General features: G+C 38.8%; 1 protein-coding gene across 2 annotated transcripts in view; it reads left to right on the top strand.

Moving 5' to 3' along the window:
• Nucleotides 1–1,709: 1,709 nt before the first annotated feature.
• LOC135708350 (retinoblastoma-like protein 1) overlaps nt 1,710–18,485 on the top strand; it is a 45,886-nt gene continuing 29,110 nt past the window's right edge. Inside the window, exon 1 of one of the 2 annotated variants that reach the window (XM_065230404.1) lies at nt 1,710–2,215. In XM_065230404.1, coding sequence (XP_065086476.1) covers nt 2,081–2,215 — 135 coding nt within the window. In that variant the 5' untranslated portion in view covers nt 1,710–2,080. The remainder of the gene's footprint in view (nt 2,216–18,485) is intronic. The other variant, XM_065230405.1, reaches the window with a different exon arrangement.

Genomic DNA, 18,485 nt, shown 5'->3' with positions numbered 1-18,485 from the left:
TGTTCTCCGAGGTGTTCTCAATCCCTACCCTGCCATCCATTTGTTACAATTTGTTACCCCTAACCTCGAGATAGCCGCGAGTGATCGGCTTCCGCTTTACTAACGTTAGTTTTAAGTAATTTTGTTATCTTAACAAGGAACATCGGCTCCGCAAAGCTACAGCAATTGAGCCTGGAAAAATAAACGCATTATTAAAAATAAATCCAAATCTTAAATAAAAGTCAAGTTTTTTTTCAGTGCAGTCCATTGCGGTCGAAACAACTGCAGCCCTATAGGCCTTTTTAATAGAAACTAAACGATCGATTCAACCTCTGGTGGTGAATAGGAGAACGTCAAAAAGAGTGTTGTGAGCATAATTATTGTTTGCCTTGAGACGAAGCGGAACACTTTTTTACGTTTCCTGATCAATTGATTAATCTGAGATGCTGCAAAACTTAATCTACAGTTGAAAAATTTAATTCTGTAACGTTTTTGAAAAGATCCTGTGTTCAGGAATATTTTTGTTGAGAAAAATGGATAGTTAGAAAAGTGCCTTAGTGGTTATGATCTTCCGGATTTCTTGTGTGTGAATAGTTAAGGTGCAAATCATTTCAGATTTGTGGAAAATCGTACAAGAAGACAATTACCGATGGAAATTGGCAAGATTTTGAATGAAAAATGCTGTTATTTGCGTTGGGGAAAATTCTTATTCTGATGTAAACAAACTGTTTGGTTGACGTTTCTTCTCGAACTCGCGTGGCGCACTCTACGTTGGTGGTGCATTAAAAAGGCGTATTCGAATTTATCGTTTCAACCGCAATGTTTTAGATGAAATTTATTTGGTCCTTATAATATTTTATATCGTTCCCCATAAGCATTTATTTCAGGCTATATTTTCACTTCCATCATCCAAATCATCCGATGATAGCGCATTTTTTTTTCTCCAAAATAAAGCACCCCCCGTCGTAGTATAGGCGGGCAAATTTCATGCTCCAGCACACCCCTGCGATTTGACAGCGACGACAATCCACCGAGACGTCAGGAGTATTCGCATACCTCCCCCACCCACCTGCTGCCTAACACCCACCCGCTCAGGTGAAAATTTTATATGTTCGAGCTACCCACCCACCACTTCTCCGTCTTCGGAATATTCGATTCGTGCAATTTTCACTTCCTGATAAGACCACAGCCCCATTTTGTTGACGCGTAAGGCAGGTTTCTCGCCCGCACAAGGTACGTGCTACTCGGAATTTCGCTCACAATAGTGCAAGTGACCGATTGGATCGGAAAATTGAACGACGCCGAGATTTTCCCGCCAATTGTAAGAGATTTTCGCGCTTTTTTCTACCGCACCCATCAGCCCGCCGCCTATCGCTTTCGGACGAATGACGTTTCGCATGTCGCCCGCCCTGTCGATTTCCACCCGTTTCACACCCGTCATCCGACGGGGCCGTGAGTGCGGTGATGTTTTTATTTTTCACTCGGGACGGTGCGTTCGATTGTGAAGTTGGTGAAGAGTTTCTCAGTTTTATAACGTAACATTTGAGTCGGTTTGACGAATAGATTAGTTTTTTTATCAATTTAAAGTACTAGCCGTAAATTGTATCATTAATGGTGTGAGATAAACGTTTGAATTATAAACCGGTCTGATTTTCCTACTGAAAATAATTAAATAATCCTCACTTGGCCGCACCGTTTCCCGCCTCTTGTTTTTTTTCTGGCGCTCGGTTAGCTGTCAAAGGTGCGTGGTGCTTGTTCTTGGTGTTCTTCTCCATAAAATATGTTGGTCGGTTCGGCATCATCGCGCATAAAACTACTGTGAGCAAACCCGCTGCCGCATTCATCGTCAAAAGTTTGATGGCACCGGATCCTACGGCGTAGAGGTTTTCATCGCATCTCCGAGTGTCCGACCGTGACAGGCTGCCCTGGAGTTGGTCGGATTTGCGAACCGGTTCCGCGCGAGTGGTTTTTTAAATTTAATTCCTGGTGCTTGGGATTGTGCGGCCACGGGAAAAACGGGTTCCGTGGTGAATGGTTTTGAAATTTATCTTCCAGCCAGTGTTTGAAGAGTAGTGTATAGAAGGGAAGAAGGGCGTGAAACATGACGAACATGAGTGAAGGTGAAAAACTTCGGGCTGACCATCGGGACATCTGCGGGCAGCTGAACATCGATGCGGCGACGGAGGAAAAATCCTGGAACTCGTTCCAAGAAGTTCGCAGGACGTACAATTTGGATGTAAGTACTGTTGCCACTTTTTGGATTTAGCTTTGTTTACTACGTCACTAGCGTACAAGCTTTCCTCCTTATCAGTGTTTGTTTTTTTTTTTTGGTCGTCGTACAGGGGAATGGGACCGGCGCCGGTGGTGTAGTGGTAAGCGTGACTGCTTTCTTATAACACCCCGATGGGTCTGGGTTCAATCCCAGCCGAGGTCGGTGGGATTTTTCTGAGGCATAAAAATCTCTGGTCACGTCTTCCTTCGGAAGGGAAGTAAAGCCGTTGGTCCCGGCCCATGGTGTTTGAATGGGTGCGATATCCTACGCAGGTGTGGAAAGCTGCCTTCCTTGCACATTCGATTGCCGCCAATGGATGGCAATCGATGTCCGTCGGTGATTGGCAGTAGATTGCGGAACAGAGACCGACGTTAAATAAAGGAAAGAAAAAAGTACAGGGGAATGAAATTGAAGTTTGATTTCGAAAACTCGATGTGATGGATGGATTTGTGTAATATCTAATTAACTTCGATCGAAATGATCGAAGAACATTGCCTTGTTAAAAGAATCTAGTGTTTGATTTATTGGTGAAATAGAATACAATCTATCATGAAAAATTCATTCAATGATGAAAACCTGACACATAGTAGGCAATTTTTCATTCCGTCATTCACAGTTTCCTTTGTTCAAATTAGCACAAGAAGTGCATCTTCCCCATTTGATGAAGCACGTTGTTGTCGGAGCGATTCAGAAAGTCGGATCGCTTTGAAGGTCACAACTGTAATTCTGCAACTGCAATTTGATGATTCCGTGCAGTGTTTTTGGCGTTCGTTCGAATTAGGGGCGATCCGTTTATTATTTTACGCTAAATTGAGGAAAAATTGACACACCCTCCCCCCTTTCGTCGCGTTTTTCCTATACCTAATGCATTGCTTGTCACAAACTCCTCAACGCCCCATCCCCCTTGGAACGTGGCATAATATAAGCATCACCCCTTAGGTGCATACTACTAACGTATGTAATATTTTACAATGATTCTATTAAATAGTGACACGAGATTAATTCATCTGTGCGATCGCCACACCCAGCAGACTATGCAGCGAATTTGCCTATTTTTGCGTTCTCCAAGGGAAATTATGCTATGGACCCAGCATTTCAATGCGTGACTATTACGTCATTCACCGTTTCCTTTTTTTCAAATTAGACCAAAAATTGCATCTTCCCCCCCCCCCCCCCCCACCATTTGATGAAGCACGTGGTGGTCGCAGTTTATTGCAATTTGATGATTCCGTGCACTATTTTTGACGTTTGTTCGAATTAGGTACATGCTGCCTAGATATTGCATAATGATTCTATTAAATAGTGACACGATATTAATTCATCTGTGCGATCGCCACACAAGTATGATAGGCCTATTTTTGCGTTCTCCAAAATGGCATTATGGACCTAATTAAACACACAATCCAATGCGTCACGAAAGGCAATTTTTCATTACATAATTCACAGTTTTCTTTGTTCAAATTAGAACAAGAATTGCAGCTCGTTCATTTGATGAGTCACCGATTCACAATGATTCTATTAAATGGTAAACGAGATTAATTCTCCTGTGCGATCGCCACACCCAGCAGCGAATTTGCCTATTTTTTTGTTCTCCAAGGGAAATTATGTTATGGACCTAACAGTTCAATGCGTGACTATTACGTCATTCACCGTTTCCTTTGTTTCAAATCAGCACAAAAATTGCATCTTCCCCATTTGATGAAACACGTGGTGGTCGCACCGATTCAAAAAAAAATTGATCGGTTTGATGGTCACAACTACAGTTCATTGCAATTTGATGATTCCGTGCACTGTTTTGGACGTTTGTTCGAATCAGAAACATACTACCTAGGTATGCGATGTTTCATAATAATTCTATTAAATAGTGACACGAGATTAACTCATCTGTTGGATCGCCACACAAGTATGATATGCCTATTTTTGCGTTCTCCAAAATGGCTTCATGGACCTGATTAAACACACAATCCAATGCGTCACGAAAGGCAATTTTTCATTACATAATTCACAGTTTTCTTTGTTCAAATTAGAACAAGAATTGCAGCTCTCCCATTTGACAAGTCACCGATTCACAATGACTCTATTAAATGGTGAAACGAGATTAATTCTTCTGTGCGATCGCCACACCCAGCAGCGAATTTGCCTATTTTTTTGTTCTCCAAGGGAAAGTTATGGACCTAGGAATTCAATGCGTGACTATTACGTCATTCACCGTTTCCTTTGTTTCAATGCACGTGGTGGTCGCACCGATTAAAAAAAAAATGGATCGGTTTGAAGGTCACAACTATAGTTCATTGCAATTTGATGATTCCGTGCACTGTTTTTGATGTTTGTTCGAATTAGGTACATGCTGCCTAGATATGCGATATTTCATAATGATTCTATTAAATAGTGAAACGAGATTAATTCATCTGTGCGATCGCCACACAATTATGATATGCCTAGTTTTGCGTTCTCCAAAATGGCGTTGTGGACCGAATTAAACACACAATCCAATCCGTGACGAAAGGCAATTTTTCATTACATAATTCGCAGGTTCCTTTGTTCAAATTAGTACAAGAATTGCAGCTCGCCCATTTGATGAATCACGTTGTCGTCGGAGCGATTCAAAAAGCCGGATCGATTTGAAGGTCACGTTTTTCCTATACCTTATGCATTGGTTGTCCCTTCCCCCCTTTAGAGTGTGACATAAAGTATGCATCTGATGATGGTGCATACTACTTATGTATGTGATATTGTACAATGATTCTATTAATTAGTGGAACGAGATTTCAACTGTGCGATCGCCACACCCAGCAGACTATGTAGCGAAGAAGCAGTAGAAGATACACGTTTGCATTAGTAGTGGGTTAGCGTGTTGTGGACATGTTAAATGAGCGGAACCAGCGGGCTTTCGATAGATAAATAAACTCAGGCGAAAACTAGCCACATTATTCATGATGTAATCATCTTAAGCTTGGTTTAATTAATTGCAATGAAATTTAGAACAGATCAGTCGTGTTCTAGGTGTTCGTTGAGTAAAAAGGTTAATTATTATTCTTAGGACAGGCTTAGCTTAGAGTTTCCCTTAAATACCTTTCACGATAAGGACAAAGAGAAAGAAAGTCTTCTTCTAGCTTCTTCAGCTTACAACCTCAACGTGAGTACAAAACTGTGCTGCCGAGAATCTCATCAAACAGTCGCCCGTCGCAACGAAAGCAACATTTGCCAAGCGAGAAGGAGACACGTGAAAATAAAATACGAACGAGAAACAAATGCCATACCCATCCATCCGTGCGCGAGGCTCGTGCTGATCTAAAGTGACTCATCTCATGTGCTACGGTTAATGCTGGAACTGCAGAGCTCGAAGTTCTGGAAGGTGTAGGTGAAGGTACGTTTGGACGTTTGGTCTGATTCGAGCGGACTGATCGATAATTTTGTCGGATGCAATTTCCGGATGCGTTCACACTTTTTCGACATTATGTAATCATAATTTGAGGTTTGATTTGTCGAACGAAATAGGTTTGTACTTAATATTCATTTGACTCATTCAGCAAAAAAAAAAGCCGCATGTGCCGTTATTTTCTAAAATTTCATGGATTTGAACCGCACTCCAAAAAATATGCACGTCCGATCTACGTGAAAACATAGGTAGCTTTCGTCCATACTACTTTTCACGTAACATTTACGTTAATACCAGGTAGCCAAACATATTCCCATTCAGCGGTCAACGTGAACAGTAAGGTAAATATAACGTGATTTCCACTTAAGTTGGAAGTGGTTATCACGTAATGTTTACGTGATTTTGAAATGATATTTACTGGATAATACTGTTCATCTTACGTTTACGTTCCGCGGTTTCCACAAAATTGGAATGGATTTGCACGTAATGTCGACGTGATTTTGAAGTGATCTTTACCGGATCTAACAAATACTGTTTTCCATTTTTCCCAAGAAAAGAATATTTAAACATTGTTAGCATTTTTTATTAATGCGTCAAGTATGTCATTGTTACGTTAATACAAACCATTTCGCTTTTCCAACACATAGTTGATCATGACAACTCAGATCTCGATTCAGATGCAATATCCGTTTGCGCTGTTTACCGCCGAGTCAGGCTAAATTGACCTTTGGAAAAATCCCCGTAAATTGTATTTGTAATCCAGCCTCTGAAATCGGAATAAATTTAATTAGCAGTGTATGACGGATTTCAAATAAAGCTAAATAATATAAAATACCTTCAAACAGTTGCAGTATGCTGAATCACTTCTTCCCCTAATAAAATCGATGCGGCCATATTGTTTCACTTTTTCATACATGTAAATCATGTAAACTCATTTTACGTAAGCACACCACAATCACACTACCGCACATAGAAGTTTGATGTGAAAATGTTGTCACATTCATCATCAGGTCCAGTGAACATGACATGATATGTTTATCAATTTTACTACCATTATGTAAATATGAAAGTTGAAGCATTCGAATGAGCTACGTGATTTTTCACGTAGATTGGACGTGTATATGTTGTAGAGTGTTCATGATTATCACTTACGTTTTACGTGAAATTCCCTTAGCATCAACGAACATGAAAATCACGTAAATTTTATCAAAATTTAATTTGACTTTGACGTGAGTCACGTGCAAATTATCGAAGTGAGGTGTTAAAGAGGCTACGTGATTTTTCACGTAGCATTAACGTGAAGATTTTTTAGAGTGCGCTTAAGTACGCTTGATTTCTACAGTAACATTTGAAATGGGCCTATGTCCAAAACGTAAACAAATCAGAAAATGAATTTTAATTTTTTTCCGGTACTATTTAATTCCTATTTAAGAAAATTTAAGTATTTTAGGCATTTATATTGTTCACAATAACAATAGTAACTGTATCTCAGTATACAACATCAAAAATATGTGAAAATCTTTCAAAAATATATGAAAATCGATAACATTTTAATTTCATAAATTTATAAGCCTTTTTTGTGAATCTTTTAATTGATATTTTCCAGTGTGATTGGCCGAAAAATGCCGTAATGGCTTTGATCATGGCATGGTCAACAAAACAGTGAAGCATGTATGATATACAAATAATCATGCCGGACAGCAGGTCTTAGAGCCTATTATGATTTTTTTAGAGCTTCAGGATCTTGAGAACAGAACTACAAAACTTCAGAACATTTTAGATCTTCAGATTAATGTTCAAAGAAATTTTCAAAACTTCAAGTTAAAATATTTTCAGATCATTCTTTAAGGACAATTTTGCAAATCTTCAGGGAAATTCACAAAACTTCAGACAAGTCCAAGAATCCACAGTGAATGTAAATAATTTCACAGAAGTTTCGAGATCTACTGAAAAATTATTGAACATCAGAAAAGTTCGTAAATCTTCAGAAAAAATCACAAGAATGGTCATAGATCTTCATACAAATTGTAAGACCTTTAAGAAAGTGTGCAGATTTTCTGATACATTTTTAGAATCTCAGAAATGTTAATGGATCTTCAGTGAAATTTGCAGGACTTCTGGGAAGTTCAGCGATTAAAAAAAATATTTATACGATTGCATACAAACATTTGAAACCAGATAGGGCTAATTACCTCATTTCCGGCCTATTAAGCACAACACGCACTAAGTCTTTCTTAATCTAGCGCAGTTTAGCACCAAACGGAATGTAATTATTACTGATGGCTTCCAAATTTATTTACTTTTCCGTATGTGCTGTAAGATTTGTTAAAGAGAAACCAATCGTTGAGATATTGTCAAAAGTCTAACACTGATTCTTGACGCCAAACTCGGCCTATGGATTCTAAACTCGGCCTAACGCATTGAAATGCCAATGAATTCACTTCAGCCTATCGAATGAAGATAAAAAGTGATTCGGTCGGAGCGCTTCTTTTGTTTTTGGAAATAATAGGTGCAAACGTTCTCATTGACTTCGTCCCATAGTTTATAAACTAAAGTATCGTCCCAACCGTAAATTGACTTGTTAACTCTGAAATCAAGGATTTATTTGAAGTTTTCTGCTCGCTAGGCTCAAAATAGGCCGAAGTAGTTCTCTACCCTATGTATTTTCAGATAAATTTTAAGAACTTTTGGTAATTCAGAAGATCTTCAGGGAAATTTTCAGATCTTCAGGAAAGCCCGAGAGCCTACAGAGGAATTAAAAAAAAAAACTTGAGAGAAGTTTGCAGATCTACTTAGACATGTAGTAGTATCTATAGAATAGAACTATGGAGCTTCAGGCAACTTCATAGAATTTTAAAGATATTTGTAGAACTTCAAAAGAATAGATATTAAGAGTAATCTGCAGAAATGCAAGAAATTTTGCTGATCTTCAGAGATATTCGTAAAATTTCAGAAAAGTACTTCAATTACAAAACCAAATCTCAGTGAAGTACGAAAGTTCAAGTTTTTGCAGAACTCCATGGAAGTTGGAAGTGGATGGATCTGAAAAACTTCAGAGAAGTCCGTAGACTAAGGTCTGCAGAACTTCACAAAGTTCGTGCATTTTTAGAAAAATTTGCAAAACTTTAGCAAAACTTACAGAATGTTCACCGATCTATAGAAGTATTTACACAACTTCAGAGAAATTCGTTTTCAGCGAGTTTCAAATATTTTCAGATAATTTGTAGAGCTTTGGGAAATTTCAGATAAATCGGCGGAGCTTTATGGAAGTCCAAGAATCCACAAAGAAATTTACAGAACTTTTAGAAAAGTTCGGATATCTACTGAGAAAACTTCAGGGCAGTTCGTAGATCTTCAGGGCAGAAATACAGTACTTCATAAAACTTTAAGGAAAGGAACTTCAGAAATGTTCAGATGGTAGATCGTAAATCTACTGAAAAATGTGCAGATGTTTAAATAAATTTTCCGAATTTTATTGAGGTTCTTGAATTTTAAGATAAATTTACACAGAACTTCAGGGAAGTTCGTTGATCTTTAGAGATATTTGAACAACTTCAGAAAAATAGTAGATCTTCAAATAACTTCCTTAAACTTCCGGGAAGCTCAAAATTTCTAGATAATTTTTTAATACTTTAGGAAATTGTGTAGATGTTCAGAGATATTTGCAGATATTCATTGAATCATGAAAATCTACAGAGTTCGTAGATTATTAGAAATCTAGTGTTCGAGAAGTTCGTAGATTATTAGAAATCTAGTGAACATCAGTGATAATTGTTGACATCAAGGATCTTAAATCTGCAGGGATTCAGGAACTTTGTAGATTTGTAGAGAAATTTTTAGAACTTCTGAAAAACACACAGAACTGTAAAGAAATCTGCAGAACTACCGAGAAATATGCCGATCTTCAGGAAAGTTTGTTGATCTTTAAAGATATTTTACCAGAAAACAGAAGAAAAAAAATCAGGGACGTCCTAAGGTCTTTAGAGAAATATGCATAATTGAGTTATTAACAAAAAAATTCAGAACTCAAGGAATCATTTAGATCTATAGATAAATTTTCCCACTAGCTTGTCGAAAGTTGGAATCGACATCGAATTTTTGAAATCTGTTTTTCGACATAAAATCGCAGTTCTTGTTCCTCCTGAGCAACCATACTAACCAACCTACTCCACAAAGTTCACCTTCTCCTTCTCATTTAATTTGAAATACACCTGCCGAAGCTAGAGAAATTTTCCGGTAATTCATTGTGGAAGTATTTGCTTTTGATTCCTGATACAGTTTTGTTTTGAAATCTAAATTGACAGTTCTTTCGATATGTAAAAGCAGTGTGAACACCAGAAAACAACCGACAAAGTGTGTTGAAAGTAAAATCGAGCAGATTTTTCATTAAGGCGGCGATCAAAATCAGACCAAGAAATACAGGCTGTTGAAACATGGTTGCTTTGACCGACATTTAATTTGCGTTTGCACAAACCGATTCCTATCTCCACAACTCGATATTCCATAATTCGGTGGATTCTGCAGTCCCTTCATTTTCTCATAAGTCCTCGATAAGTCGATGCCTCCTTGGGTCGATGTAGCGTTATTTTGGTTCTATAATTCGATATGTCAAAGGTAGTGCTTCTGAATTCTGTGATGTCGATGAAATCAAAGGAACTATAAAAACATGATAACTGGTGATCATATTGAGTACCCAGGACCCATCGACCACATCAAAACATGTTCCTGGTGTTTCATTTGAATATCTTGTTTAACCAGGGCTTAAACAATCGTCACGTCGGTCATAGCTTGTTATGATTGCCTGAACCATGCGTAAAGAGCAAATCGAAACATTGAACGTCGCGTGAAAGTGGAACTTAATGAAGACCCAAGTACTCTGTCTTCCCTGCTCCTTTCATATTAAAAATGTATGGTAAGATCACTTGTTTATCGTGTATTTTGTAAAACTTTTCGTTGTCGTCGGTGCCGGGTTTGAATATGTAGTTATAACAACTTGAGTAACGTTATAATGTGATATGAGGGGCACGGTGGCCTTAGAGCAACCGTTTTTGCTTACTGAGCAGAACATCATGCTCAAGCCCATCCACATTCAAGATTCGTCAATCGTTTTATTTGTTAACATGACTACATGGTAATAACAACAACTCGATTATTAAGAAGGAGCTCGTCTGCCTAGTGGCAAACGTTTTTGCTTACTGCGCAGAAGACCGTGGGTTCAATCACCAGCTTCTTCGTGTTATATGATCGTTAGGACATCAATTCAGCTTATCGTTTACCAAAACGTACCCTGTTGTAAACCCAACCCTATTACCCAATATCCCAGTGATTCCTCGTGGAAGTGCACACAGCAAAAAATAAATTTAAATATTACAAGGGGATGCACTTCACTCATGTCGAAAATCTCATGTAATTTCTATGGCCACAAAAATAAAAAAAAATGCAGCAAAAGCAGCGTAATGTCAGTTCATGCACTGTATTAATGATAATTTTATCCTTTTTGGCAAGTAATATTACACCATATTTTTGACACGATTGAAGTGCATCCACTTTGATGTGATATCAAAATTATTTTTTTGCTGTGCAGAGGTGTTCTCGGTTTGACCACAAAATTATGATAAACAGTCTCCTGCTGTAAATTCTTGAATTTTGATACCCATATTGCAGGGGCTTCTTCTATGGCCACTAGAGGCCCTACTAGAACCTACTCCGGAATGGCCGTCCCGGGGACAATCTATCGGATGATCACAAAATTATGATAAACAGTCTCCTGCTGGAAATTCATGAATTTTGATACCCATATTGCAGGGGTTTCTTCCCAAACACTTATATGGCCACTAGAGGCTCTACGGGAACCTGCGCCGGAATGGCCGTTCCTGGAAGAAATCTTAAACTGGTCCAACATTATACAGAAAATCCAGATTTCCGGGAACCAGACTATTCCAGATGGACATTGTTGGCGATGTCCAGAAAGAAGATAAGTTTCTGAATCCATTGGTGCCAAAAGATTCAGATTTAGTGACTTGGTCACTATTTTGAAGCCAGTCACTAAAAAGTCACTTTGTGTGTGTGTGTGTGTGTGTGTGTGTGTGTGTGTGTGTGTGTGTGTGTGTGTGTGTGTGTGTGTGTGTGTGTGTGTGTGTGTGTGTGTGTGTGTGTGTGTGTGTGTGTGTGTGTGTGTGTGTGTGTGTGTGTGTGTGTGTGTGTGTATTCCCTCTAACCCCCACTGGCCGGCAGTGTTATTATGGAAGAACTCTCTCTATTGCAGATCCAGCAACCCATTTCAGAATGTCTGGAGAGTCACGCCCATTCCGAGGTTACTTTCACTCACAATAAGCCCCGCATGTATGCATCACCGTTATCAAATGGATATTGGTGATACATACACACTTCCAGGTTCGAAAATATTCTTTTCAACCCTGGCATGTATTTAGTGTAATTTTGATATTTATTTTTTTTTAAATAAATGGAAAGCTCTCACCATATTCTGCTCTTCCGTCGTCGTTATTTGCTTCTTTTGGAATCCCTTGGACTTTTTCTCTAACGCTTCGTATTTCATTCCGTGCTTCACCGGCAATTTCCTTCCGTAGACCGTCCTTGGTTGGTTGGTTCTAATATGATTCCGCCTTTTTTTGGTCGGTTTGATGTCCACCATATGTTATTGAATTGCCATGGTGATCTGGGACAAGGCTCACGTCCAAAGTCACTGGTCCATCGAGCGCTCCGTTTGCGAAAGGAGAATGAAAGAAATACGAAAGGGATCAGTTTCAAGAAGTTACAGTTTCATCAGATTCCCCAACTAACCATACTCAAGCAAAGTAAGAATATACAAGCTATATTGCGACTATATGGTTACTTGGGTACTCATATGGCCGTCAGAATGGTTCATCGGTTGCGAAGTGAAGTATTTCTGAAAGTGATGCGTAATATTTCTCAATGTTTTGAATTTATCCTAACGGTACCTCAATGTTATTTCACAGACAAGCATACACAACACATTGAAAATTTATAATTGTAAACCCTACCGCCATCTGTCGTATATACTTTGATGGGCAATACACTCAACAGATGGTTGTAGTGTGTAAACGTCAAACGCTAGGGAATTGATTATGTGCACCACAAATGGCAGTACTACCAACTAAAAAACATTTAAATTGACCGTTAAAAACGATTTTTATGAACGTTTTAAGAGTGTTATGTCTGCTTTTCTGTGATCATACCTTCACTATCGCAACTTCGGGTAATCTGCGGAAGTACTTGCATTTTTCTCAGGCACTTTTGAGCTAACTGCAATTACTCTCGCATACTCGAAATGTGCCACGACCAAATTGGCACAACGACGCCCTATACGCTCTCTGACCGAAGCGCAGGAAGTCACTAAAAAGTCACTTTTTAAACCAAAAAGTCACTATTTCTCTAAAAATAGTCACTAAAGTAAAGTAATGTTTAAATTGAGTACTTGGCACTAAGAAAGTCTAAAGTAATTTTAACAAAATATACATAGCTGTTAAAAAATTTAAAATTTTAACCAGAGTGCCAGTGAACCGTAAACACCAGGATAACTTTTAGGAAATGCCTTCAATTTCTATTAAAAATGGGGGAAAATATACCTCCTTCCCGGAAATAAATTGTAAACCTTGGAAACTTTCCAAAGGTATTTGTCTGTGATAGATTTTCAAAAGTCTTTTAAGGATAATAAGTAAATTTAAAGAGAATTTTAAAGGATTCTAGGAATGACACCAATATATATCAGAGAAGAATACCAAAGTACAGACGATGAAAGTCTCGTGTAAAATTAAGTGCTCTGAGGACCGATTTCTTCATCTCGGCTTAAATCTTAAGCCAGGATTACCTATATAGTTAAACTTGGCTTAAAACACACGAGCGTCGCTTTTGATTATTGTTTAAATTATTAGAGACGCAAAAGTCAGCTACGAAACAATTTGGGAAATAATTCCAATTTAATTGAGAGTGCAATTTTAACGAGAATTCTGAGAAGAATTCTATGATGATTGGATGAAGATTCTAGGTGTATTTCCAATAAGAATCAAATTTAGTTCTGAAATTTTGCTTAAAAGAGCTCTAATGAAAATTCCATGAAAATCCCGTGAACTCCAAAGCGTGTCTCTGCGGATAGTTCTAAAAGAAATCTGGGATGATTTCTGAAGATACTTCCAAGAGAATTCTAAAGAGTTCGAAATAAATTCCGAGAATTCCAATGGAATGAGGGTTCTATCTTAAAGGAAATCTGAGAAGAGTTTCAATGTTATTCTGTGTTGGATTTTTGTTTTGAGAATTCTGAGGAAATACGGCGGGAATTCTAAGGAGAATACGAATTGAATTTCAAATTGAATGCATGGGAAAAGTCCAAGATTATTATAAGCATAAATTTATGTAATTTCTGAGGTTAATTGCATGGACAATTCGGAATTCAAATTAATTTAAAAATATGGAAGGAGCCTTCAGAGAGTTCCTTGAAGCATCAATAAAAAATCGAAAGTAATCTACTTTAACTAATCATCTGATATTACTTCATGCGTGAATTTAACGATTTGCATAGTAGGAGATGCTTAACGTCAAATATCAGGCTTAAAGAGGACATTTCATACGATAGATGAGGAGTTATAGTACGGCAGTGTAAAAATTGTATATACAAAGTAGAAAGCGAGCTAAGGACAATTTTGAGGAAGGTACGAACCGGGTAGTTGTTTACGTCAGATGGCGACTTGAGTGTTAAACAATCGATAGAATTGTTTCTGCACATCGGAGGTTCATGAGGTTTCCCTTTTGCCAGTGGTGGCAGGGAAAACACCCCTCACCGTCCCTAATTAACGGTAGCTTGATAAAGGAGATGATTACCCGATTCGTACCTTCCTCAAAATTTTCCTTTGTTCGCTTTCTACTTTCTATATACAAATTTCACGCTGCCGGAATTATCAACTCTTAACTTTCATCTCCTCATCTATCGTATAAAATATCTACTTTAATTATGGTATTTGATGTTAAGCATTTCCAACTACGAAAATAATCTATTTCCAAGAATTTTGTTGATTGTTCTGCAAAGAATTTCAAGAATGCAATATTATTTTTGGAAAAGCTTATTTGCCTCGAAGTTTAATAGAAGAGGAATTATTCTAAAAAAGTGCTTGAGATCATTCTGAAGAAATTCTGTGAAAAGTTCTTAGCGAATTATCAAAGTTATCTACCTAGATGTATCAAAATTTTAAAGATTTCGAACGCAGAATCAAATTCAAGATCATAAAAAATGGGAATTACTATTTGCTAGTCATCATGTATAACGCAAGCAAAAGTAAATTATTAAAATCACTACAAATGCTTTTCACAGGAGATTCCGTTGTGAGATTCGATTAAATGAGAGGAGTTTATGAAATTTGATTTTAACTTTAAGTTTAAGAGCCGTATTTGAATTTCTAAGTTACCATATAAATGGTTACTTATTAAGTTTTTACTAGTCACTATTTGGTCACTATTTCCGTAATTTTAGTCACTAAAGTCACTACTATTATATCGCATGAGCACTACCAGCCCTGCAGTAGCAAGCAGTTCAATTTTGTGGGTACCCGGATACACTTGTCGAGCTATTAAAGGGTAAAAAATTTCACGACCCCCCCTTTCGAAACCCCTTGCTGCAATTTGAAATCTTTTTTCACGAAAAGTTGTCACTACATGAGTTCTAAGATGTCACTGAATTCTGGTTTCCTGTCGTTAAAATAAGTTCATAATTTATTAACTTGAAATCTTAAACTGGTCTCGACCCGGGTACCCTGTCGATCACATAAGGGTTAAAAGCATTAGTTGGTTATACGCATCAGAAACGCTTGAGAAAACAATCACAAATCCAAGCTCACATCATGATGGACTTGTAATATGTTTTGCTTTCGAGTGAACGAGTTTCCAATATCACCACCGGTATCAGTAAGATGCAAATGCAGATACGTCCCTTCGAAAAAGTAATCGAGAACTTATGATTTATGAAGCAGTTGCTCAACATAATCTTTATAAGCGTAGAAGTATGCATGAAAAAAACGCAACGTATCGAAATCATTGCTAAACAAACGTAATAAAATATGTTGTCTACCTTGACCAACGCTGCATACTATTAGATATTCTAAAATTACGTTGGAATATTGACCTACTTTTCTATTTTATAACGAAGATATTTTTCAATGACGATGCATTAAATCGCAAACTGAAGCTGCCGAAGCTAAGTGATGACGATGAGTGATGACACCGCTTCGTGTTTTGATTTGCGCTGTACCCTCCGCTCAGTGGTGTGGCTTCGTACATGTATGATGGTGTGCGTGTTTTCTTCCAACGCTGCAGTTCAACGTTGTATCGTCACAAACCTATTGGCGCTGTTATCTTTTTTTTTTTTCCTTTGGTTTGTTTTTTCCGTCGATCTTGTTTTCCGTGCTGAGCACCAATGCTACCGACGTGCCAGGAAGGCAGCTCCCACACCTGGACCCTACCTATCGACCTATCAACTCATGAACCGGGGACCAACGGCTTTACTTCCCATCCGAAGGAAGGCGTGATCAGAGATTTTATGCCTCAGAACATCCCGGCGGCGCCAACTGGGATTGAACCCAGGCCTGCTGGGGTGAGAGGTAATCACGCTTACCACTACACCACCGGCGCCGTTTGCGCTGTTATCTGTCTCTATAAATTCCAAAGAGTGAAGGGGGTCTGGTGTCACCTTCGTGTGACCGGAGGAAGGACAGCAGGCGCTTCTGGAGCCATTCTTCCTTATATATTTGGCCGTTGATGGTGCCGGTCGTTATGTACGGCTTGCTGAATTTGCCGCACCCACAGATCGCCTGCGACACTAAGTACTTCTTGGCAAAATTATCGACATTCTTCTTTCGGAACTTCTCCGGAACATCCAGGCGGGACTTGCCGACGAAAAACTCCAGGCCCCTCCTCTGCTTGGCGTCCGCTTAAATGTACGTCTCGTCGTCCATTACGATGCATTTCGGCTGCACCAACCACTCGTAGTACAGCTTCCTGGGGCGGGATTTGGCCACCGTATTCTGTTAATCGGTTCGTTTAGGCGCCTTCCTTACCTTGAAGACATAAAGTCCGGCCCGCTTCATAGTCTGCTGGACGAACCAGACGGAAGAATAGACCTTCTTGGCCACGTCCCGAATCGAAAGGTACAGATTGCGCTTGAAGTAATCCCTCACCTATCTTGCGTTCACGGGGTCGGTCGTTTTCGCTTTCCTTACGCTGCCACTTAAAGCTGTGTTTAGACAGGGCAAGTCAATTGATCAAGTCACATGAATTCAACTGACTTGAACGCGAATTGAACGTGTAAACCGGACACACGGTCGAATTGACGATTCCAACGAGGGGGGCGACACATCTAAATCTCAATTCTAGATGCTCAAAAAATCTCACACTAGCGAATAAATCTTCGCAAAATCTTCTTTCATTTCTCGCATCTACTTGCATCGATCATCATCTTTTTGCAGGAAATCGTGATTAATCTTCTTTCTATCTACTCAGCATACGCGCAGCTAGCCACATCAAAACACAATATTTCCTGCATCGTAGATAGAGTCGTCCCCCTCGGATTCCAAACTGTTTCGCGATCCACTTGTGGGACTGGCCTGGATTTTCCATGACCGCTCCCATAGTTTTTGGTCGAAGCACTTCTTGCTTGGAAGCCATCTCAATAACCGCTTGACAGATTGTGACGAGATTTTGCACATGTAAACATTACACTCTAAACTAGTTTTATTCAAAATTCTATAAACTTTGACCCATGCAATAAAAAGTTATACGCAAAAGAACGAGTTGCATTTTTTCGAGTACAATCTTTATATTCATAGTCTGGGGGAGACAATGACGGGAGACAATTCGACCTGTCACTTGCGGCAGCCAATCGAGCGTGCAAGTTTCTATTGGAATCAATGTGGCGGAAGTATTGGCATGGTAATTGATGGTAATTAATAAATGCGTCCTGAATGGTCTATTTTATGTATTTACCGGAAACATCGACGCAGATAATGCATTGTCCGAACACTATACACGCTATTTCAAAACTACCCAAATTTGGGTAAAATCCGCCAAGATAGGTCAAAACTGAACCTACCCAAAAATAGGTAAACTACGTTGGGAGTGACAAGTTGACAAATGAACAACGTTGATCGGATTCATGTCGATGTTGTTCATTTGTCAACTTCAGGTCTGGTAGCGACCACTGTTGTTAGAAATAGTGATTTTAGTGACCATGTTGAATAAATAAGTGACCAAATAGTGACTTATAGTTGTAAAAATAGTGAATTAAAAAATGACCTAAAAGAAGGTGCATCAAATAAATAATCATCTCATAAACACTTATGTACGATATGAAACTTTAAAGCGAAAGATTCAATAGAAAGCTTATAACCAAACCCACGGTATAAGTCACGGTGTCTACTAACTTCAAAAATCTGGAAAACCGGGAATCCTGAGGAAATTTTTTGTTTCCTTAAAATACCTGGAAGCAGCCATGGTAAAAACACTGAACCCTTTTGCACGGGTGGCAGTTTTGTCTACAAACACACCACCAAGAGCATTGGGTTTTACCCTCCGTACCAGTGCTCGATAGAAAACACCAAACGCAGCGAACGGTACCGGTGCCCGTGCATAATTATTTGCACCCGTGTATGGATGCTTCGGCAAGCACCAAAGCCGAGTGTTTCTGACTTCGGGAAACACCGCAGCTGAGTGTTTTCGATTTCGGAAAACACGCTTGGTGCTCATAGGAATTTTCTTTGGGTTACTTCTGAAAGATTATCGTAGCTCTCATACGCCTTTAGCATCTTCCATTCATACTAAAGCTGATAGATAGGT

This window comes from Ochlerotatus camptorhynchus, unplaced genomic scaffold, assembly GCF_037179485.1.
Source record: "Ochlerotatus camptorhynchus isolate MF236.1 unplaced genomic scaffold, CSIRO-AGI_Acam_v1.1 ptg000330l, whole genome shotgun sequence".
Classification (NCBI taxonomy): Eukaryota; Metazoa; Arthropoda; class Insecta; order Diptera; family Culicidae; genus Ochlerotatus; species Ochlerotatus camptorhynchus.
This window is presented reverse-complemented; position numbering and strand designations above follow the sequence as displayed.